At 32.0% G+C, this 25,180-nt stretch overlaps 1 protein-coding gene across 3 annotated transcripts in view; it reads left to right on the forward strand.

The window, feature by feature from the left end:
• The window catches only part of AGL (amylo-alpha-1, 6-glucosidase, 4-alpha-glucanotransferase), a 75,700-nt gene that overhangs the window by 4,337 nt on the left and 46,183 nt on the right, over positions 1 to 25,180 (forward strand). For all 3 annotated transcript variants that reach the window (XM_031967135.1, XM_031967133.1, XM_031967134.1), the window contains exons 3-12: positions 4,275 to 4,485; positions 5,399 to 5,565; positions 5,943 to 6,146; positions 14,009 to 14,190; positions 14,374 to 14,485; positions 14,700 to 14,826; positions 15,546 to 15,648; positions 15,743 to 15,840; positions 19,147 to 19,286; positions 24,434 to 24,621. In XM_031967135.1, coding sequence (XP_031822995.1) covers positions 4,275 to 4,485; positions 5,399 to 5,565; positions 5,943 to 6,146; positions 14,009 to 14,190; positions 14,374 to 14,485; positions 14,700 to 14,826; positions 15,546 to 15,648; positions 15,743 to 15,840; positions 19,147 to 19,286; positions 24,434 to 24,621 — 1,532 coding nt within the window. The remainder of the gene's footprint in view (positions 1 to 4,274; positions 4,486 to 5,398; positions 5,566 to 5,942; positions 6,147 to 14,008; positions 14,191 to 14,373; positions 14,486 to 14,699; positions 14,827 to 15,545; positions 15,649 to 15,742; positions 15,841 to 19,146; positions 19,287 to 24,433; positions 24,622 to 25,180) is intronic.

A 25,180-nucleotide genomic window follows, 5' to 3' on the forward strand; every position in this document is an offset into this window, starting at 1 on the left:
TACTTCCCATTGCTAAAAAGCTAAGTCTCTACTAATTTAGCCAAAGATTAACTTTTTTTTTTTTTAGATGCCATATCACACTGTTAATTCCTTTTAGGCTTGTAATCTACTAAAAGCAAAAAATCATCTTCAACTGCTATTCCAGCCATACTAAACCTCTTCCATCTAATGTTTTTTTTTTTTTTAACCCAAGTATAAGACTTTAGAAGAAAAATCTCTCTCAAAGCATAAAATGAGTTGTTATTATTATCTAAACTTTTCTTGAAAACTTCCAGGATTGGACACCCTCCCAAAGAAATCTATTCTAGCTAAGATTATTGTAATCTCAGGCAAAGGGTAGGGGGTAGCTTAAAAATATTAACTAAAACTTTGACTAATAGAATGCCTCTCTCCTTTCACATGACGTTCTTTGCTTCTTCTTTCATAATAAGCAACTCTAGAGTTTAGAAATGGGATATTGATTTATGTTAATCAAGGATTAATGATTGCTTTAATTAAAAAGCTTTAATTAATTTTAAAAAAGGAAATCTATTCTATCTTTGAATGATTTTTGTTAGGAACTTCATCCTTTTATCAAGCCTACATTTCTTTCTTTTCACCTTAAAGCTGAGACTTTCACTTTTGTGACTTAGGAGCAAGCAAAGAAAGTCTAATCTTCTGTTGCCTTTTGGATCTTTAATATTTGATAATAACTGTCATATACACCAACTATTATCTTAGCCAAATATCCCTATTTTCTTCAACCAGTTCTTACATGGTATGTTTGCAGTATTCTTTATGATTCTTTCACCTTGCTGTGATTTACCAACTAATCAATATTATTCCTAAAATATGGTACTCCTGATATGCTATGACCAGGGATATTACTATGATATTAGCACCTCTGTAGTTCTGGGAAGCTATTCTTTATCTAGTATAGCCTAGGTGTGTATTAATTTTTGGCTGCTTTTTTTCCCCCTAGTTTTGCTGTAAACTATATAAAAGGTGTTTTTCTCAACTTCCTTTAACGATCGTCTAAAATGCCAGTTCTACTGTAGAAACTCCCTTGATGTGGTTGATTGATGGTAGTGATTTTCCTCCCCCATCAAATGTCTTCAAAAAAATGTTTAATGTACATTTTTATAAAATATAAATGTATATTTCTATTTCTGAATGTGGTTGTTCCTGATCAAGTTACTTTCCTGATTGCTGCTGTATATTTTCTCTTTTTATACCATTTTAAAATATCGATACTGTCAAAGTGATCAAATGAGAACACAAAACATTCTTAACCTTAAAATACCACATAAATGTGAACAATAATTAATAATTCCTGTCAGACCTAGCAGGATAATTTATTAGAAAAGACATTTATTTTGATGTCACAAGAGCCTGGGTTCAGGTAATATCTATCTTGGCTCTTGTTATATGATTTTCAACATTTCTTTGTGTCTATTTTACTATGTGGTAGGGTTTTCCATGTAGAAAGACTAATTGAATTCAAATTTGGTTTTTACCTCAGTTTCCGCATTGGTAAAATGAGTTGGACACAAATAGCAAACTACTTCAGTATCTTTACCAAAAAAAAATTAATAATAATAATATCACATAGTCAGACACAACTGAAAAAAACTAATATAATCAGCAGTTATATTGATTTATCCTTTCTCCCTGAATTCGTACTACAATACTTTTAATACTGTTCCAAGCACCATGCTAATTAGTGAGAGACAAAAATGAGACTGACCCTATCTTCGAAAAGCTTGTATTCTAATAGTGTAAACAATATAATCTTAGTTTCTCATAGACTCTACCAGCAAAGCATGTGGTCTCAGGCAACTTCTTCTAAATTATAAAGTCATCAACTATGAGCTCAACAAGAAATTGTATACTCTTTAGTGCAAGACTTTCTAAGAATGATGAAGCCACAATGACTCTTGAAAATGTTAGTCTAAAGAATTTCAAATCTGCCTTACTGGAAAGAATAGCCACGTTGATGAAGCAGTGAAAATAATTACAAAGAATCAACATGATTTCATCAAATCATGATAGACAAGCTTTATTTCCTTTTTTTAAGACTTAATTAATGAATTGATGAGTAAAGGAAATGCATGCAACAAATATAATTTACCTACGTTTTAGTTAAATTAATTGGACATTTTGAACTATATATCTCATTGTCATTTCAAAGTCACCATGTCCAAATAGAACTATTATCTTTTCTCCCAAAAAGCTGCCTCGATAGGTTTGTCAGTCATCTGGAAATTAATGTTCAGTTCTGAACTCCACCATTTAAAGAGGGACACTGGTAAGCTAAATGAGGTCTAGAGGAGGGCAGCCATAGTGAAGAACCTTGACCCCATGCTGTATGATGAAGAGTTGAAAGAATTGGGCATGTTTAATGTGGAACAGAGAGAATTCAAGAGGGATGTGATAACTGTCTTCAAGTATTTGCAGAGTTGCCATGTGAAAGAGAGATCAGACTTAACTATCCCCAAAAGGCAGAATCAGAAGGAATGTACAGAAGTAATAAAGAGGTCAATTTAGGATTGATGTAAGGAAACGTGCCTAAAACATTATTTTACAACATTGGATAAGCTGCCTTCATTTCTCATTTTTGGAGCTCTTCAGATAGAAGTCAGATAACCATTTGTCACATACATGTTGTAGTGGAAATTCCTTTTGTATAGTATATAGGTTGGAATAAATAGCTAAATAAGATTCCTTCCAGTTCTTAGATTCTCCGATTTTATGAAATACTATTTGGTAGTAGTGAAAGGAGAAGAAATTTATCACATATTGGACATGGTAAAAATCAAATTTCATGACACTTTGGTATAAAAATTTCCAATTGATAGAAAGTAGAATATTAAATCTTTGTGATTACTAATACTTGACATTGTTTTAACTTTTTAAAACATCTGGATAGAATTATACTATTTTACTATTACAATTATGAAACATTAAATAAGGGTTTCCTTTTCCAGAGCTTGAACTTCTGTAGTTTTAGGAAAAGAACATTTGAATAAATTTGGAAGATGATAGCTTTGAATTAACTTATTTGTTGTGACCTAGGGAAAAAACAGCTAATTTCAGAAAAATGTCCCTAGTATAACTATGAGGAATAAGAAAATAGCATAATATACTGTGACCTCAGCTAATTTTAGCAAAATGACTTATTAACAGAAAGTTGATTTAGGTAAGCTCATATGCTGTTTAATAGTTTTCATTTATTATATAGAAAGCACATGCAACTAAATATAGTGGTTCTCAATGATCAACTTTAACTATTTGGATGACTGTTAACCTTTGTACTATAACTTCTTTGAATTCATGTGTGATCCTGGAAGAATTATTTATTTAAACTGAACAGGGGATAGGTTATTTAAATATGCTCAGGCTGCTGAACTCTGATACTTGCATTTGTTCACAATGACACTATTTTCTCCAGTGAGAAAATGATCCTTGTATTGATATAAAGGACATTTTGAAATTTTCCTGTTCACTGAAATATTTTAATAAGTTAGTAAAAATAATTTACTTATAAATTTTAAAAAATTATTCCAGTGAATTATATCACCATTGCCCTTTGTCGTCTTTCATGATTTTAATTCATTTGGAAGTTAAGAGATCTTAGATTTAGAACTAGAAAAGGACCATAGAGGGCATTTTATCTTACCTCTTTATTTTATATATGAGAACATAGGCCTAGAGAGGTTAAATTAGTTTTCTAAGGTCACTTAGAATAAGTAAGAAGGCATGCTATTCTTTAAACTTAGGTCTTTGGTATATTATAGAAAGTGAGAGATATGATGTAGCATTAATCACATATGATCAGATTTTTTGGAAAATTGTGCATGTTTCCATCAAATTGAGTGCTATTGTTAATGTCCACTGATTTGCTCTTGTTGAGTATATAAGTAAAATAAAATCATCAATTTCATTAGACAAATCCAGAAATGCATAAATACCTTTGGACAATTCATGATAAACTCTGAGGTTTTCTGTATGTCTGGATTTAGAATAGCCATTTCCCTACTCTAATCCTTGTTTTTAAAAAAAAAAAAAAGAAAGAGAGAGAGAGAGAGAGAGAAAGAAAGAAAGAAAGAGAAAGAGAGAGAAAGAAAGAGAGGAAAGAAAGAAAGAAAGAAACAAACAAACAAACACAATGCATTTTTGGCCAAGCCTGACAAAAATCATTGTGTTAATTAAAATTATTTGTGTGATCATTTAAATATGCAAATTTTATATGATTGTAGTAATAACAGTGACTTATTAATAACTGGCTTTTTCAGGTTTTGAACTACAGTTCCGATTAGGTCCAACTTTGCAAGGGAAAACAGTTACTGTCTACACAAATTATCCTTCTCCTGGAGAAGAATTTAATAGACAAAAATTCCGTCCCCTTGTTTGGGAAAATCCAACAGAAAGGGAAGATGACTCTGACAAATATTGTAAACTTAATCTTCAAAAAGCTGGATCATTTCAATACTATTTCAATCAGGGGTAAGTAAAACCTTGTAAATGGGAAAAATGTGTATATAAAATTTTATGCCTTTAAGTTGCCAAAAAATAAAGTATGGATAATGACATTGAGATTTTTTTTCCTTATGTTTTCTTGCCATCTGATAAAGGTCATATCATCTAATTTCTAATAATAATGGCTAGTAATACTTTATACTATGAAGGAAGTATTACTTCCTTCATAGTATAAAGTATTACTAGTCACTTGTTCAACAAGTGTTTATTAATGTATAAAATAGTTAAAATAAAACTCTTTGATATCTTACACTATCACTTGATAATTAAATTGATCAAGAATTTTTTTTTTGTGAAAGTAGATATTTTTTTTTAAACTATGCCTACAATATAGTTTAAATTTTTTTTTTTAATTCAAATTCTGGTTCCTGAAACTTAGTAAACATTTCACAGAACTTCTGAACTCACTTAATAGAAAAAAAAAATACACACACATACATACACACACATGATCAAATTTATACTTCAATCTTTTAAGTATTACATAATTTTCTAAAGAAATCTTACTGATCATTATTAAGCCAAATTTTACCACAAAATTATTATTCAGATAGTTTTTTTAAGTAAATGCTTATAAAATTGCAAGTCTTAACCAAGTAAAAAGTAAGAACAATATCATTTCCTCAGGTACTAAAACTTCAATTCTGATGGTAGTATATTTTTTAAAAAATTAAATATATGCTATAATAAAAGTATAGAGATTAGGGAATTGAAAAATAGTTTATTGATATGCTTACAATTATATACTATATACGTATAGGCTTTTATAAAAAATTTAAATCTTTTAACTATAAAAGAATAATATAAATTATATTCTCACTAAGTCTTTCTCTTCCTTTTTTTCTTTTTCTTTCTTTCTTTCTTTTTTTTTTTTTTAAAGAAATGAGAAGAGTGGTGGAGGTTACATAGTTGTGGACCCTGTTTTACATATTGGAACCGATAATCAAGTATTACATTTGGACTGTGTTACTTTACAGACATTTCTAGCCAAATGTTTAGGACCTTTTGATGAATGGGAAAGTAGACTTAGAGTTGCAAAAGAATCAGGTAATAGTAAAATTTTCTTAAAATGTCATTAAAATCACACATACTATTGGTATTTTATAAAATTTAATTTTAAAGTTCTGGATACTCAGTTTTAATTCAGATCTTAGTGCATTACAATCATATTATGACAAATAATAAAATAATGTCATATCATTTCCTAAGAATTTATTTTAAAACATAAAAAATTAGCATTAATCTGATAAATGAGATCTTATTGAATAAATATTTTTAGTTCTCATTTTTATATACAAAATTTATATGTGCTTTATAATTTCTTATAGTAGACATTTTATCTAAGTTTTTATTTATGTATATAATATACATATAATACAAATTTCTTAATTTTTTTCTTAAAAGTTTAAAATACTATTTTTCAGGTTACAACATGATTCATTTTACCCCACTTCAGACATTGGGGCTATCTAGGTCATGTTATTCATTGGCAAATCAGTTGGAACTGAATCCTGACTTTTCTACACCTAATAAGCAGTATACTTGGAATGATGTTGGACAGCTAGTAGAAAAAATGAAAAAGGAATGGAACGTTCTTTGTATAACTGATGTTGTCTACAATCATACTGGTATGAACTTTATTAACTTGGCTTTATTCACTTATACAGATACTTAAAACATTAATTTTATTATTGTAGGAAAACATTCTTCATATCTTTCAGGTATTCTTTGTAGGCTTTATGGTTAGGTCATTTTTTTCTTCTGAAGCTTTCCTTGGATTTGTGTGTATTATTTTTTTCTTTTGGCTTTCTCTCTTGGGTTTCACTCAGTGTTATGTGTTTTAATTTTTCTTTGATACATTTTGTTTGATACATTTGTTTGATGTATTAGTCTCAGGTCTCAAATTAAGTTTTTGTTTTTGGGATACACTCTGCTTCTCATGTTCTTGGTTGCTATAAGCAGACCATAATTGGTCCAGAATACAGTGGCTAAGATTAGGCCCTTCATCCTGCAGGAATTCCTGGGTTTAGTTTCCTGATGTCTTGGCATGGGTTTTGGCCTCGGTCCCTTTTGTCTCTTTTCTCTTTCACCTGGAGTTGACTGCCTTGACCATTGCCCCAACCACATGTTGTCATTTGTGTTGGTAACAGGCTTCTTTGCAGTGGTGTGAACGTGGGCTTGCTTGGCTAGGGGTCTGGCTTTGTCCCCCACTGTGAGTCTAGGCTTCTTGCAGGCAGTGCCTTTTGCTTACCTTGTCTTGTCTCCACTCAGGGCTTCTGGCAGTCATCATCTTAGTTGAAAGTCCCTAAGCTATATGATTTCAGGGTCTTTTCATCCCTAAATTTCCATTAATCTATGAATGTCTTAAACAAAAATATTACTCTTAGGAAAGATTTAAAGAAAGTAGAAAATATCCAAGCTTGTACACAATAGCTACCTAGTCATTTAGGATGAAAAATCATAAGACAATAGAAAAAAAGCTGGATCAAAAGCCATCTAGTCAAACATGCACATTTTACAGATGAGGAAACTGATACCCATGAATGTTAATTGGCTTGTCCAAAGTTACACAAAATGGGGAAAGATCAGAAATTGGCTTCATTTATATAAATAGTTAATTTGGAGAATAGCTTCTGGATTTTTCTTCTCAAATAGCAAAACATAATTAGAATAGGATATGAATAAAAGTAAATAACAATTCAAAATAAACTTAGTAGAATCAGTTTCTCTCCCTGACCCATTTCATTCCCCTTCCCACTCTCAATTTATGAAGTAGTACATTCTGCCTGAAAGAAGTCAATGCTTCCAGATAAAGGTCTGTCTCACTTAAGTGAAAGGGGGAATACATTGCACCATAGGCAAGCCAGGTGGAGGCTCTTAAAAGCAACATATATTAGCAACTGAAGCCCCTCTATACTGGCTCAATAGACCAGTGGCACAGCATGCCAGCTGTGAGAACTCTAACCCCAATGCAGAGAATAATTCCTTAAAAAGTAGAATTGGCATTGGAAACAGATATCAAAATCAAAAGAATAAAGCAAATGACAATAATGAAACAAGCCAAAATTTATGAAATGCTGCATCAAAGCAGTTCTTAGGAGGAAATTTTAAACCTCTAAATGCTTACATGAATAAAATAAGGAAAAAGGAGATCAATGAATTGGACATGCAACTAAAAAAAGCTAGATAAACAAATTATGAATTCCCAATTAAATACCAAATTAGAAATTCTAAAAATCAGAGGAGAGATTAATAAAAGTGAAAACAAGATAACTATTTAACAGTTGAAACTGAGAGCTACTTTTATGTAGGGGGAAAAAAACCACAACAAAATAGATAGACCTTTGGTTAATTTGATTTTTAAAAAAAGAAAGAAAGAAGAGTCAAATTACCATTATCAGAAATGAAAAAAAAAGGGGGGGATTAATTCAGCAACAACGAAGAGGAAATTAAAGTAATGATTCAGAGCTATTTTGTTCAACTGTATGCCAGTAAGTCTGATGATCTAAATGAAATGGATGAATATTTACAAAAATGTAAATTTCCCAGATTAATAGAAAAAATAAAATATTTAACCCCATTTTAGAAAAAGAAATTGAACAAGCCATCAGTGAACTCCTTAAAAAATCCCTAAGACCAAATGGATTTACAAGTGAATTCTACCAAACATTTAAAGAACAATTAATTCCAATACTATATAAACCATTTGAAAAAATAGACAAAGAAGGACTCCTACCAAATTGCTTTTATGACACAGATATGGTATTGATACTTAAACTAGGAAAAATCAGAACAGAAAGAAAATTATATGCTAATTTCCATAATGAGTATTGATGCAAAAATTTAAAGTAAAATACTAACAAAGAGATTACAGCACAATTTATCACAAGCATAACTGAGTGAGATTTATACCAAGAATGCGGAGCTGGTTTGATATTAGGAAAACTATCAGCATAACTGTCCAAATACAAGCCTTAATGAAAATCAGAGGATTATCTCAATAGATGCAGAAAAAGCTATAATGATGAGTTGCAAAACACTTTTCTCACAAAGTCAGATCTATACAATTGGAAAAATACTAATTGCTCATGGACAGGCTCTTTAAGATAATGTAATAAAAATGACAGTTCTGACCAAATTAATATACTTATTTAGTGCCATACCAATGATATTATTGAAAAATCATCTTATAAAGCTTGAAAAAATAATAGTGAAATTCATCAGGAAAAACAAAAGGTCAAGACAATCGAGCATTAATGGGAAAAAACTGCAAATGAAGGTGGCCAAGTCACCAGATCTAAAACTGTATCATAAAGCAGCAGTCATCAAAAGTATTTGATACTGGCTAAAAAATAGAATGGTGGATCAGTGAAATGGATTAGGATTAGAATGAGATGAATGTCAGAGTAGTAAATGATTATAGTAATCTACTATTTGATATACCCAAAAATTCCAGTTTCTGGAATAGGAACTCCGTATTTGACAAAAGCTGTTGGGAAAACTGGAAAATAGTATGGCAGAAACTAGCTATAGTCCAGCATATCACACCATATACCAAGATAAGATCAAAATGGGTATATGATTTAGACTTACACATATAAAGAGTGATACTATAATCAATTTAGGATAGCAAGAATAGTTCACCTGTCTGATCTTTGAGAAAAGAATTAATGATCAAACAAGAAATAGAGATGCAAAATGGATAATTTTAATTAAAAAGATTTTGCACAGGCAAAACCAGTATATCCAAGATTAGAGCATGCTATCCACATCCAAAGAAAGAACTATGGAATTGGAATTCAGGTCAAAGCACATTCTTTTCATTTTTTGTTTGTTCACATCATGACTAATGTGTAAATATGTTTAACTTGATTGTATAAACATTGTGGAAACATGTTTTACATGTATAACCTGTGATGACTGAGTTAGCACCCAGGATACTTTAGAATCAGCCAGAGTCAGGATAAGCAAAAGTCCTTGATCTTTATTCTTTGTGGACTTGTGAGGAATGGCGACACAAATCTGTCCAGCAGTCACTCTGACTTTCTTACTCCACTCTTTCCCCTCCTCCTTGTCTCTCTATACACCAACAGATCCCAGCCTGCACAGAATGGTAGGGTGGGCCATTTTCCAAGCAAATGCTAATAGAGTATTGTCCAATTGGTAATTAGCCTTAAGTGCTTGCTTGTCCAAAGCTCAATGCATAAACTCAAGAGTTTCAGACCTTTACAGTAACCTATATTATTTTGCTTGCTGTCTTGGAAAGGAAGGGAGAAAAATTTGGAACTCAAAATCTTCTAGAAATGAATGTGGAAAACTATCATGTAATTGGAAAATTATATGTAATTGGAAAAAATAAGAGACTATTAAGTGGGATAGGGAAGAGAAACAAAAAGTTAAACACAAATGAACAACTATAAGGGACTAAAAACAAGGACAAACTGCTTACATTAGAATATGGACAAATGATCATGTGTCCTCTCTGTCATTATGGGTTATAGACAGGATCTATTTTAAAAGCCTGGAAGCGATGGTGTTATATCTTGATGTTATAGATGAAAGAAAGGAAGGAAGGATGGATTTGGGGGGGGTGTAAGAAGTGAAAAGAAATAGGAAGGTTGGGAAAAATATCTTACATAAGAGTGCACAAGTAAAACTCCATATAAACAGACAGGTACAGAGGAAAAATAGGAGGGAAAGGGAAGAAGGAATTAAAGGGGAAAAGATAGATTCAAATTAGTCCTAAATACAACAAAATCCTAAGAATTTCCAAAAATATTTATAGCTCTTTTTGAGGTAACAAAGAATGGGAATCACAATGGGTGCCCTCATTTGGGGACTGACTAAATAAGTTATGACATATAAATGTAATAAAATACTATGAAACTTAAAAGTACTAAAGGACATGCTTTCAGAGATAGCTGGAAAGACTTGTATGAACTGATGCAAAGTGAAGTTTCTGTGCAGAGTGAAATACATACATATACATGTATATATGTGGGGAAGTACATATATATCCACTCATATATATTCTTTTGACTATGACCAATACAGATAGTTTTGCTTTACTCCATATAGGTTTTACTTTTCTTTCATTCTCAGTTGGAAGATGAAGAGAAGAAAAGGTGGGTTTTTGATTGGAAAAAATAATTTAAAAGCTATTTTTTAATTTAAAAATTGACAAATGTGATTGTTAAGTCATTGCAGTGATTTTTAAAAGATCTTAGAGAAAGGAATAGTTAACACAGAACTGGAGAAGGGTAAATTTTCTGATTTTCCAAAGAGAAAGAAAAAATATAGTCTGCAAATTATCAGCCAGTGATCTTAACTTCAATTTTTTTTTTTTTAACAATCTATTTATTTATTTATTTTAGCCTTTTATTTACAGGTTATATGTATGGGTAACTTTATAGCATTGACAATTACCAAACCTCTTGTCCAATTTTTCCCCTCTTTCCCCCACCCCCTCCCCTAGATGGCAAGATGACCAGTAGATGTTAAATGTATTAAAATATAAATTAGATACACAATAAGTATACATGACCAAACCGTTATTTTGCTGTACAAAAAGAATCAGACTCTGAAATATTGTACAATTAGCCTGTAAAGGAAATCAAAAATGCAGGTGGGCAAAAATATGGGGATTGGGAATTCAATGTAATGGTTCTTAGTCATCTCCCAGAGTTCTTTTCGCTGGGTGTAGCTGGTTCAGTTCATTACTGCTCCATTGGAAATGATTTGGTTGATCACATTGCTGAGGATGGCCATTAACTTCAATTTTTAACACAATTCTAGAACATATCAAAAAGGTGGTACAGAAGGAAAGAGGGAATCACAATCACTTACTTCATCAAGAACAAGTTATGTTAGATCAACCTCATTTTCCTTTTTTGACATTGTAAACTAAAAAGAAGGAATTATTTTTGTCTTTGTTCTCTCACAGTTCTTTGACCATAGTAGGTACATAATGCTGATTGAATGAAATGGAATTAAGTTACTAGATTGCTAAACTGAGAATGATGAAAATATAATTTACTTAGATTTTATCAAAGTATTTGAAAGAGTCTCTAATGATATTCTTGTCAGAAGAACAGAGGGGTATGGGCTAAATGACAATAGTTTTAAGTGGATTCAAACCTGATTATAGACAGACCTAAGGAGTCATTAATAATTTGATATTTACTGGGAAGGACATTCCATTGTAGTGCTTGGGGATCTTTGGTTGGCCTTTTGTTGATTAATGCTTTTGTCAGTGACTTCAATAAAGATATAATTGGCAGCTTTATTATAAAACTGGAAAGGGGGAAGATAACACATTGGATGACAGAATAAAGGATCCCAAAAAGATCTTTGCCTTAACTATTAGGTTAAATGTAATAAGCTGAATTTTAATGAAGTGAATTTAAAATTTTTCATTTAGGAAAAAAAAAATCAGCTCACATTACTGGAGACATTTGACTAGGTAGCAATTTATTTGAAAAAGATCCGGGGATTTTAGTGGATTGCAAACTCAGTATCAGTCAGTAATGTGGTATGGCAGACAAAAAAGTTAATATCATTTTTGGCTGCACTGTAGAAAGCATAGTGTCCCTGGCTAAGCAATAGTTCCACTATATTCTCATCATATCTGGGATATCTCATTCATTTATAGGTGCCATATTTTACAAAGGACATTTATGAAATTGAGAACATCCAGTGGTTGATAAGGGTGAATGATCTTTAAGAGTTATATCAAATGAGAGTGAGGATAGGAACTGGGAATTTTTAACCCTGAGTAAATTCTGACTGGAGGAATCTGTTTGAAGACTTCTCTGGATAGGAATGATTTAACTTGTTTTGCTTGGCCTCACTGATCCTAGATTCAGATTGCCAAAAGGAAGATTAAGATGATTTAAAAAAAATAAAAAATAAAAAAGTTGTCTTAACTATGAGAGCTATTCCTAAATAGTTTGGGCTGCCTTTAAGAGCAGTGGATTCCCTTTTCCTTGGTGCCTTCATACAAAGGCTGCTTGAATACATTATTTGGGTATGTTGCTGAGGGAATTCTTTCTCTGCTATGAATTTGATTTAATGACCTTTGAGGTCCTTTATAGCTATAAAATGTTGGGTTCAGGAGATGACTTCAGTGAATTCATGGAGCACAGAGATGGAATATGGATTTGAGGAAATCATTTTCCAATTTATCTGGGAAATGGTTAAGGATCACTGTGAAAGAAGGCTGGAAAGTTAGAGTAGAACTAGCTCTTGGGAGAGAACTACTGACTTTTTTTTTTTTAACAGAAGTTTCATAGACTTGTGCCTTAAGATTATTTTGGAAGCTATGTGGAAAGTTACTTGGAGAGAAGAGAAATTCGAAATAGAGAAGCCAATTAAAATTAATTGGGGCAGTATAATATATAATCCCTTTATTACATTGTTGTTAAATGTCCAGGAAACACTTGTATGCTGCTTTTAACCACATTTGATCATATTTTATACAATTTGATTTTATAAAAATCATTGTAGTAAAGCACTGACTGAAAATGTTTCTTTGTTTACTTTAAAGTTAGCATTTTATTATTATAAATGGCTTGTAAAATATAGGTTTCTTCCTTCTTCTTTGGTCATATTTCTTTTAACTAGCACTTTGCTGGTATCATTGTTGTCTATCCTACTAAAGAACCCTTTTAGTATTAGGTAGTAAAATCATGTGCCATTGCATTAAATAAACAAATGAGCTTATGGTTATAAAAAACATTTTTACCATGAGGATCATCTAGGCAGGCTTGTGTAAAATAGTAAATACTTGCATGGGTGATACTACTATCAGGATCTGTCTTAAGAACTTTAGAATTGATTGTATGACATGGGAGACACTGGCACAGGACCACCCAGCATGGCATGCCCTCATCAGAGAAGGTGCTGTGCTTTATGAGCAGAGCAGAATGGAGTAAGCTCAAAAGAAATGTGAGATGAGCAAAGTTAGATAATCCATCCCAACTGTTCATAGGGACTATTTGTGTCTGACCTGTGGCAGAGCATTATGAGCTTGTATTGCTCTGGTCAGCTACGATCAGATACACTATCTTCTTTGAGAATGAAGGACAAGAATCAACTTTTAGAAAATCCAACATATAATATTTTTAAAGGGTAGTAATAGTTTGTTGTAATCGTTCAGCCATTTCTGTCATGTTTAGGCTTCATGACACTATTTGAGTGACACTTTTCTTGTCAAAGATACTGAAGTGGTTCATCATTTTCTTCTCTAGCTCATTTTGCAAGTGAAAAAAATTAAGGCAAACAGGGTTAAGTGGGTTTGCCCAAGGTCTTATAATGTCTGAAGTTAGGTTTGAATTCATCTCTTACTGACTAGTGGCTCTGAATTCCATTCACTGTGCCATCTAGCTGCCAAGCAGTAGTAGTTTATATAACCCTAAAAGGTAATGTGTACAAACCAATAAAAAGTAATTTGTTATAAGATTTTTCTTTTTTCCTCCCCCTTTTCTATAAGCTGCTAACAGTAAATGGCTCCAGGAACATCCAGAATGTGCATATAATCTGGTGAATTCTCCACACTTGAAGCCAGCTTGGATCCTGGACAGGGCACTTTGGCACTTAGCCTGTGATGTTTCAGAAGGAAAATACAAAGAAAAAGGACTACCTGCTTTGATTGAAAATGACCAGCAGATGAATGTTAGTATGTCTAAAGATAAATCTTATTGAAAACATACTAACACAATTCATGACAGAACAAAGTAAATTATTTATTATAACATAGTTTGGAATTGATACTACATAAGATACATGTTTGCTTTTTTTTTTTTTTAAGTGCCCTGAGAAAAGATTTCTAAACTCTTTTTCTTTGTACTTTTTCAGTGTATTCGAAAAATAGTTTGGGAGGATATTTACCCAAAAATTCAACTTTGGGAATTTTTTCAAGTGGATGTTAACAAAGCAGTACAACAATTTAGAGCCCTTCTTACACAAGGTAAAAGATATATAATTACAAACTTACACAAATGTCATAAATGCTCTTCTCTATAAGGCTAGCAATCAGCATAATTTCAAGGAGATTTGAAAAACCTAAATTGTATTTTTGCAATTAAGATTGGGAAATGAAGATTTTGAAAGAAATAGTCTATGCCTTATTTATATAGTTGTAGATTTTAACTTTTTAATATGTTATTTTCTTGTTCTTTCAGAAAACAGGAAAACAATAACAAAATCTGACCCAAAGCAGCTTCTTAAAATTATTCAGGACCCAGAATACAAACGACTTGGTTGTACTGTAGATATGAATATTGCTTTGGCTACTTTCATACCACATAAGTATGTAACTCTGTTTTTCCTGTAAAATATCTTAGTAATATTTTTGAATTTTTAGAGACCTTTAAATTAGTTGGGTAATAAATTTCATGGGATTTCATTGATCTCATACTTCCCAGGGGACTTGAGTCCTAGTTGGACTCACTCTAGGGCTCTGGTGCTATATTAATCTGTGCACCCTACTGTAAGTGCCTTTCACATTCTCATTTTATCTGTAAGTTTTTGCTTTGAATTCTCTGTAACTCAATATCTCATTATACTTTCTTCTTTTAGACTTAAATTTTACAATCAAACATTTAGTTAAACTCTTTAGTAAGGGTTTGATAATTACAAGGGAAATAGTTAAGCTTACAACATGTAAAGAATTGAAAGTAAAAGTTAATGACCAATAAAGTGGTTTTTTATCTAAGCCTCCTAATTAAATGTAATCCCTATTCATTTAGCTAAGCCATTATTTTGGCCTGGACAAACTTATTATTTGTGCTATCAGCGTCAGTCTTTCATTTCTCAGGCCATATGTTTAAGGATCCTTGACTCCATCTCTTCTAAGGAAAAATGCTTCACATATATGCCATCTGCGTACTATCAGGTATTTGTTATATAAATCTACAGGAGACACAGGTTATATTTATGTATTATTCCTATCATAAGTATTGTTTCATCATATAGTTATTTCATAAACTCATTAAGTAATAATTATTATATTTTTGTATCTCATATAGCAGTGGACCAGCTGCAATTGACGAGTGCTGCAACTGGTTCCGTAAAAGAATTGAGGAATTAAATGCAGAGAAACTTCGTCAAATAAACTATCATCAAGAACAGGTCTTGTTTATTTTACTGCTATTTTATTTCTTTCTTTGAATTTTATTAGTTTCTTATCTTTGCTGAAGTAACATATACTTTAATGACTTTTCAGGCAGTTAATTGTATTTTGGGAAATGTGTTTTATGAACGACTGGCTGGCCATGGTCCTAAACTAGGTCCTGTTACTAGAAAACATCCTTTAGTTACCAGGTATTCAATTTTTTTGTCTTTTTAAATTGCATTTTAAAATTTTATATTATTTTCAAATATATGTAAATATTTAAAGTGAATTTTAATAACTGAACTGGAAGTAATTTGGAGATTATTTAATACAGTCATGTGTTAAATTTGGTAACTTACATTATATACTTCCTTAGTTGAAACAAGTTCATGAGTACTATTTATATTGTGGTTTCTAAACACTACAAAACTACTTTTTTAAAATACTTACTATTTTTAATTTTTAATACTTACTAATGGTTAATAATCCTGAAACTATTATTAGGACTAAAAATTACATTTCCCTACTCACTAGATTTTATTACTATATAGTTTTCTATATGTTTATGGTGGTAAGAATGGAATAGGTATATATGTGTATACATGAAACTAGTGCTAGACTTTTAATAGTTAATGTGATGGTGAAAATGATACAAAATATCAGGAACCTGAGATAAGTTTGTAGAGGTTATTTACAATCTTTCTTCTTTCATTATTCTGAGCTAAAACACCAAAAAAGAAGATTTCCATACAAATAAGAGCACAAGAGGCTTCTTTAAAAATCATGAATCCGAGTTTCATAATTTTTGAAATAGATAAGTTTCACTCATTACTTCCAGATCTGTTTTACTTGTCTGTGCTCCCATATTTTAATTTTTTTTATTTTCTGTGTATTTTTTAAAAGTTTCAGTGGCTCCCCCCCTTTTTTTTTTTTGCTACCATTGTTGCTGCGTTTCTTCACCTCATTAAAACCAGAGAGAAAGAAAGGAAAAGAAAAATCCCTTGTTAAAAATGAGCACAGTCAGGTAAAATGAATCCAGGCAGTGGCAGTGTCCAAAAATGTACATGTCTTTTTCTACACATCGTATCCATTACATCTCCATCAGGAAATGTCTGGAGACTTGGTCAATTATTTCACATTAATCCAAATTCTTAAAAGTCTTTCATAATTGTTTGGTTTTTTTTTTGGTTTTTTTGCCATCTTGTAATTGCATGAATTCTTCTAAATAATTACAAAATTACATCAAGTATCTGGTAATCAGTCTACCAAAGCAAACAAAAGACTTATATAGATATGTTTACAAACTTAAAGAAATAAAGACTCTTAAATAGCTGGAGGAATATTCATTGTCCATATTTCAGTTGGGTCATAATAAAAATGATATTACTATCCAAGTTATTCTACTATGCTATACTAAGGAAACTATCAAAGGGATACTCTATACAACTCCAGTAAAATGATGAAATTCATTTGGAAAATAAAAGATCTGTAATAACAAAAAATAATAATAAAAAGTTGGGAATGAAAGTAGAATAGCCATTTCAGATTTCAAACTGTTTTATAAGGCAACAGTTATCAAAATCATTGTTATTAAAAAATAAAGAAGTAGATCAGTGGAACAGATTAGACAAGGGGAGGAACAATAGAACTAAGTTACTTAGGAAGGAACTTCACAACTTGGTTCTAATATACTTTTTTACCTTTACACATTCTTGTCCTTGATGTATCTAATGGTTCAGCCTTACTAGCCATCTTGCTGATTCTCATATGTAACACAATCACTTTCTTGTGTCTTTACCCAGACTTTCTCCTACACCTGTAATGCACTTCCCTCCTCATCTCTACCTCTTAAAATCTTTTTTCTTTTTCTTATTCAGTTTTTTCAGTTATGTCCAACTCTTCATGATCCCATTTGGAGTTTTCTTGACTAGAGTGGTTTGTCATTTCTTTCTCCAGCTCATTTTACAGTTGATAAAACTGAGGCACACAGGGTTAAGTGACTCAGGTCTTTCTGACTGCAGGCTCAGTGCTCTATCCATTGTATACTTGGCTACCATAGAATCCCTAGTTATCCTCAAAACTCCACTGAAGTGCTGCCTTTTCCATATAACCTTTCCTGATTCTGCTTCAGCCCCTAGAGTTTCTCCACAAAATTGCCTGATACTTATTTTGTATATGCTTATTTATATCTATGCTGTCCCCTATTCTCCAATCCCAGCATAAAATAATGAAAGTCCCTTGAGTTGCAGGGACGATTTACTTATATCTAGGTATCCCCAGTGTTATAGTGCCTGGTACATAACAGATACTTCAAAAGTGCTGATATTTTTCATTTTCTTTCTTTTTTTTTCTTTTATTCAAATCTTCTGGTATAAAATGACAAATATGGAAATCTTTTACATAATTGCACATGTATAACCTATCTATTTTATAGTTCCTTCTTAGGGGAAGGGAGGAAGGGAAAGAGGAATAGAATTTGGAATAACTTTATATAAAAATGTTTTAAAATTGGGGGTGGGGAAGACAAAAAAAAGTGCTTATTAATTGTTTCACAAGGACTTGGAAAAGTCCATTGGATTTAGAAATAAAGATATCATTGATGACTTTAAGTACTTTGAGCTGCATAATATTTCAAAGGGCTTGAAAATGAATGGGACGTGATAGTTTGTCAGACAGTTAAAAAAAAGTTTTCTGGGGAATTTTTGGCTAGAAAGGGGGGAAAGATATAAGAGGAGATGTGAGAGTCTGTTAGTCTCTAGAAACTTTTTTCTAAGGATAGGGAAATGTTTTCACCGGGTAAAGAGTTGTTGCATAAGAAGAAATTCAGAATTACGAAATGAGATTATTTGATTATCAAAGGAGCAAGTTCTTAGAGGAGACAGGACATAAATGGAAGGAAGTTGGAGTTGTTAGGGAAAGACTGGCACCTTGTTGCTACTCTTATGAATGGAGAAAAGAAAGAGAGGTTAATGATGAATTTAAGATAATTTGAATTGTAGAATTGAACAAAAGAGGAAATTAGTGAGACTGAGAGACACAGACAGAGAGCTTGCAAATTTTGTGTCAGCCACAAACTAACTTGTAACCATGGATGAATCACATCACTTTTTTCTACCTCAGGCACATCTGTAAGTTTCAGATACACTATCTTTATATTGTCCATTTTCAGAGTTCTTTATGCTGATGAAAGTACAAATTTAGAACAAAAAAAGAAGTTATTCCTAGTCTTTTTTTTTACCCCATTGCCAACTCACAGTGCTACATGTTGAAATAATTCCTCCTGTGTTTTATATTGAAATTTATTTCCTGAATATAATGTTGATTTATTCATATTATATATGAAATATGTAAATATTTATAGATTACATATTATGTTATATTATCTGTATTTAAATATTTACATAAAATAATATTCATTCTGAGGGCTGAAAAGTTTAATTTTTACACTGATCATTTAAAATTTTATCCTAAATTCTTTTTTTGCATTGCCTTACTATTGAATTATATCTTCATAGATACTTTACCTTCCCATTTGGAGAAATGACACTTGCAGAAGAAGAAACATTAATTAATCGGCCAGATAAAAGTTGTTTCTTCATGGCACATAATGGCTGGGTAATGGGAGATGATCCTCTTCGAAACTTTGCTGAACCAGGTATATCTTTGTTACAGATGTATGGATAGAATCAAGAACAATTTATTGCAGCTCAGTAATGTATAACTTTGAGTCATACTACTGCTGAAAGGATGATTAGGATAAATATTTTTAAAGAACCTTACAGATATGTGTGTGTGTGTGTGTGTGCACATACCAGATATTTGTATATATAAAACTTGCTTTTTTATAATATAAGCTAGGAATTATTTTTAGAGAGTTTTTCTTTAATATGTTGCTTTTACTTTCAACTTAACTACTCTTTCAGGCAAAACAATGTTTTCCTTTACATTTTTGTGGTGTATTGAGCATTGAAAGTCACCAGCACATACAACTAGCATTTACAAAAGCTTTACATTAGTTTGCAAAGCACTTTGTGTTATCTTGTTTGTCCTCCCAACAATCTTATGAGGTAGGTGTTAATACAATCCACATTTTGTAACAATAAGGAAACTGAGTCTGATAAAGCTAACTCAATCAAATTCACAAACCTAGTGTCTTAGGCAAGATTTGTATTAGTCTTTGTAACTCTTAAATCTAACACAGTATCCACTGTACCACCAAACTACCTCAGCCGCATGTGCAAAGCATTTGCAAATGCAACCCAAGGATGATTTTCAGGTAATATAAAGTTCTAGACAGAATATCAAAGTAGAAAAACTTGTCCTTGGTATTCTCAAACCTTTTTTCTTTACTCATTTTCTTTTGCTTCTACATAGTATCTAATAGTTTTATGCTGCCTTTTTTCTGTTCAAAGATCCCTGCTTTCCATGCAGACCTACCATTTCCTTAAATGTTCCCATAATTCAGAATTTCCTCCCCTCTTCTATCTTAGGTAAAATTAACTTTCTCAAAGATTCCAGGTGTTGGGCATCCTGATTTCTAATATGATTTGATATAAATTATAAATAGCTATAAGGCTTAATGGTGTTATGTTTGAATTTTTTAATTGCTTTTAAGATAATAGTCTAATCATCAATTCATGCAATTTAAGGCTGAGATATCTGTGAGTAAAAGTTTCTTCCTTATATTTATTGTCCATTTTACCAACACCTTTTGCCCATTTGTTTCTTCAAACTTTTCCAAATAGTTTTTTCAGGGTGTATTCCCTTCTCTTTTAGATACCATTTTTTTAAAAAATCTTTTTTATTTTAATGGTATATGATTTTTCCAGTTACAAGTAAAGATGGTTTTCAACATTCATGTTTGTAAGATTGAGTCATATATTTTTTTCTTATCTTTCTCCCTTACCTCTCCCTCTTTCCCAAGACAGCATGCAAAATGATATGTTCTACATATACAATCAATTTTTAACACTTCCAATTGAGTCATGTTGAAAAAGAAAGATTAGAACAAAAGGGGGAAACCACAAGAACAACAGCACAATAACAAAAGGGTGAAAATAGTGTGTTTCAATGTGCATTTATTCTCCATAGTTCATTTTCTAGATGCAAATAGCATTTTCCATCCAAATTCTTTGATCACTGTGTTGCTGTCACAGTTGATCATCATATAGTCTTGCATTCCTGTGTACAATATTTTCATGGTTCTGCTCACTTCACTCAGCTCAGTTTGTGTAAGTCTTTCCAGGCTTTTCTGAAATCAGCCTGTTGATCATTTCTTATAGAATAGTATTCCCTTACATTCATATATCATAATTTACTCAGCCATTCCCTAATTGATTTCCAATTTTCAGTTCGTTGTCATCACAAAAAGAAATGGTATGAACATTTTTGCACATGTGGTAGACACCATTTTCAAAAGACCTCTTTTCTGTTTTCTGTTTAAGAGACAGAAAGGATACTGAGCCTACTAAGCCAACTTCTCAACACTTGATACTTTTATTTGTTCATCTTCAACAATCCTTTACTCTCTCATTTTGTGGGCTATCTAGTTTGGTAATTAATGATTAAATGTAAAATATTTTACCAAAGTTAAGTAACTTGGATATTCCCTAAACCCCAATTTTCTTTAGACTTAGTGGTTCCAGTTACATAATTATGTGTTATAAAAGCTGTTTTTCAAGAATGGATCTCCTGTGTGTCAGGATTTTGATTATATTTATGTTTTCTACATGATAGTCTCCTGTTTATTACCTACCAATCTCATAAAGAATACATTAAACATGTATTAAGAACTTCATATAAAGCATGTTTATTTATGGGTTAAAGTCAATTGTTATCATGCTCACATATATTCAGCTGTTTCCAGTTTTTAATCAATGCCTGTTATTTATCTGTATCATTTTGTTCTTTTTGTTGTTTCTCTCATCCATTAGTTGGAATTCTGATTCTTTCCATTAGCATGCAGTTATTAAACAATAAAATATTTTTGTCATTCAATATGTGCTATACATATTAAAAATACACATATTTTCATTTCCTGCTCAGACCCTTCACCAGAGAATGTTGATATCACATATCAGTGTACATTCAAAGCCCTTCACGGTCTGGTGCCAACCTATCTTTAAGCCTCGTTGGATGTTACTTCTTCTATACTGTGATTCAGCTAAACTGGCTTTTTTTACTGTTCCTGTTCCTTATATAGAATTCTCCTTTCTTAACCTTTTTCTCATAGAAGCCTTTTCTTCCTTTAAGATGGCAGGTCAAGAACCATCTTCTACACCAAAGCTTTTTATATGCAGCTCCTAATTGAATGTGAGGGTCATGAAAAATTTAGTAGCAGTAAAAAATTTCCAAATGCAACAACCAGAAATTAATTCAAAAATCAAATGCATAATGAATCCAAAGTGTTTCTGGCAGTACTTGCCTGTGTTGTATCTCACCACTTCACTGCTGCTGCCTTAGTTCTGAACACACGACATGTGCACTTTGTACTGTGCATGCATAAATGTTACCAGAAACACCTCAGCTCAGTTTCAGGATGGGGTCAGGTAAAACTTTCTTGGATGAAAAGGGATCGTGAGTGGAAAAAGTTTAATAAACCCTGTTCTATATGATATCTTTTTATATTTTAAGACCCTCTCCCCACCAAATGCTTGTACACTCCTTTCTGAAGTAGTTCTATTTCTATTACAAATAGTTATATATGTACTCATTGTCTCCCTCCCTATACTATGAGTTCCTTCTGAGTAGAAATGATTTCATTCTTTGTACTCTTATCCCTAATATTTAGCACGTGCCGGGCACATGGTAGGAATTTAGTAAATGTTTGTTGATTGATTCTGAAAATATTTATTGAATGCCATCTATGTGCAAGTCTCTGTACCAAGTACTTAGGAAAATAATTTTACATTTAATAATATCTGCTTTCATAGATGTTACAGTTTAAGTGGGAGATGGCATAATACATAATGTTACCTATTAAACACCTTAAAGAATTGCAAAACAAAATTTTTTTGTGTTTCCTTTAATAGGAAAAAATCATTTCCAACTGGAGATGGTCTGAGAAGGCTTCATGGAGGAGGAAGAATTTGAGATGGGTGTAAAGGATAGAGTGGAATTTAACAGCAAGAAAATAAACCAGTCTTATTAGAGTATAGTCTGAGGAGGATAGTGTATGAGTGTAGAACTGATATGTACCATGGTACCTCATGATGAGATAACTTGGAATGACAGGAAAATGAAACTGAGCTTTACTCAATAGGTACTAAGGAGCCTTGAAAGAGCTTTTTCTAATTAAAGAGTAACAAGTAGAATAGTTAGCCCATGAAGTGGTACTCCATAATGAAAAAAACCTGAAATGACAGAGAGATGAGACTAAACTTTACTCAGTGGGCAGTAAGGAACCTTGAAAGAGTTTTTCTAATTAAAGAGTAACACATAGAAGAATTAAATTGTTATCTTGTTATCTGGTAATTTACTGGATAGTGTCAGAAAGACTTGGATTCAATTTTTTATCTTACGCAGTGACCAACCGAGTAATCTTGGGCAAGTCACTTAAACTTCTCTTTACCTCAATTTCTTCAACTATAAAATGGGAACAATAATATCCACCTCTCGGGGTTGTTGTAAGGATCAAATGAGATAATATTTGTGAATCACTTAGTCCAGAACCTGATACATAAGGGCAATATAAATATTATCATCATCAGTGTTATTATTATTATTTTTGGTGATCTTATTAGCTTCCATGGATTCATTTATTATCTCTAGGCTGATGAATCAGCTCTCTGTATAAGTTTCTAGTATTTTTCTTGCATGTCACCAGATGTTTGATATTTCAAACTGCATATCTTATGGACATATCAAACTCAGTGTAACCCAAACAAAACTCATTATCCAACCCCTCTTCCTCCAAATCTTCCTCTCTTTTGAACTTCATTGTAACTGTCAGACACCATCATCCTTTGAATCACTCAGGTTCCCAAATTTGGTATCATCTTCAGTCTTGCTCATCTAACATCTGGTTTAGATGCCAGATCTTCTCTGTATCTCTCCCGAGTCTCCTTGCCACTGATATGGTCATCACCCTAGTTCTGCCTCTCATCACCTCTTACCTGTGCTATTATAATAGTCTCCTATTTAAATGCCTCAAGTCTTTACCCATTATAGTCAATATCCCCAAAACTGTCGAAATGATTTTCTTGAAGAACAAATCCAACTAAGTCACACACAAATAACCCCCTTTGTCCTACCCAACACTTTCATTGAATTCAAATAGTTCCATATTACCTCCTCAGTTCAAAAATAAACTGGCATTAAGACTCTCACAACCTGGCTTGTTATTTTTTTTCCAGTTTTATTTCATATTACTGCCTTCCCCATATCCTACATTCCAGCCAAACTGGCATTCTTAATGTCCTTCATGTACAGTATCCCATCTCTTCTCTCCATGACTTTCTGTTGTCTATCTTTCTGCCCTGAATGTTCCCAGCTGTGCCTCTTAGAATCTGTGGCTTCCCTCAGGACTCAGTTTAAACACCATCTCTTTCAAGAGACCTCTCTTCGTCACCACCTGTGTCTTCTCTAAGGGTTACTGTGAATTGTTGCACATCTTGTTTATTCCTTTTATGTTCACAATGTCTCCCTCATTAGAATGTAAAATCCTTGAAGATAGAAACCTGCTTTGCTTTTTTTTTTTAAGTTACCAACATTTAACAGAGTGCTTAGAACATAGTAAGTACCAAATAAATGATTATTTATTTAGATTTTTGTGCTATTGAAAGCAAGTTCTCTTCTTTACAGGTTCAGAAGTTTATCTGAGGAGAGAGCTCATTTGCTGGGGTGACAGTGTTAAGTTACGCTATGGAAATAAACCAGAAGACTGTCCATACCTTTGGGCTCACATGAAAAAATATACTGAAATAACTGCTACCTATTTCCAGGGAGTACGCCTTGATAACTGCCACTCAACACCTCTCCACGTAGCTGAGGTACAGGAAACTAAAACCTATATGTTATAAGAATAAATTCAGGAAAGCTAGGGGAAAATACTTAAAGCTAAAAATAATATACTGACTTTTAATGATTGAATATTTTGTCTACCTTGGTTTATATTGATTTTATGATTGTATTGTTACTTTATGAAATATTTACAAGCTAATATTTTTAATTTAACTTTTAAATAATAGATAAAAACATACTTAAGCAGTATAGTTTGGCAAAAAATTTGCAAAGTAAGTACTTGTAGTTTATGCTTGAGCTTTAGTTTTCTTGGTATTTCTTAACAAAATAAAGCTTTGTAGTATATTCTACATTGCAATATTTATTTAGTTAGATCTCTCTTTCTTTCCCCATCTGATTTTCCCAAGGGGAAATTTCTGATTTTAATACCCTTGAAAGATTTTTTGTTGTTTAAATAGTGATTGAAAAGACATGACCAAGTCACAGTTCTATACTGGTTGAGGGATAACCATGCTAATGAAATCCTATATATACACATATACCCATTTTGAGATACATTTTGAGTTTTATGTATGCATGTATTTATAT

The sequence above is a fragment of the Sarcophilus harrisii genome, chromosome 4, assembly GCF_902635505.1.
Source record: "Sarcophilus harrisii chromosome 4, mSarHar1.11, whole genome shotgun sequence".
Lineage (NCBI taxonomy): Eukaryota > Metazoa > Chordata > Mammalia > Dasyuromorphia > Dasyuridae > Sarcophilus > Sarcophilus harrisii.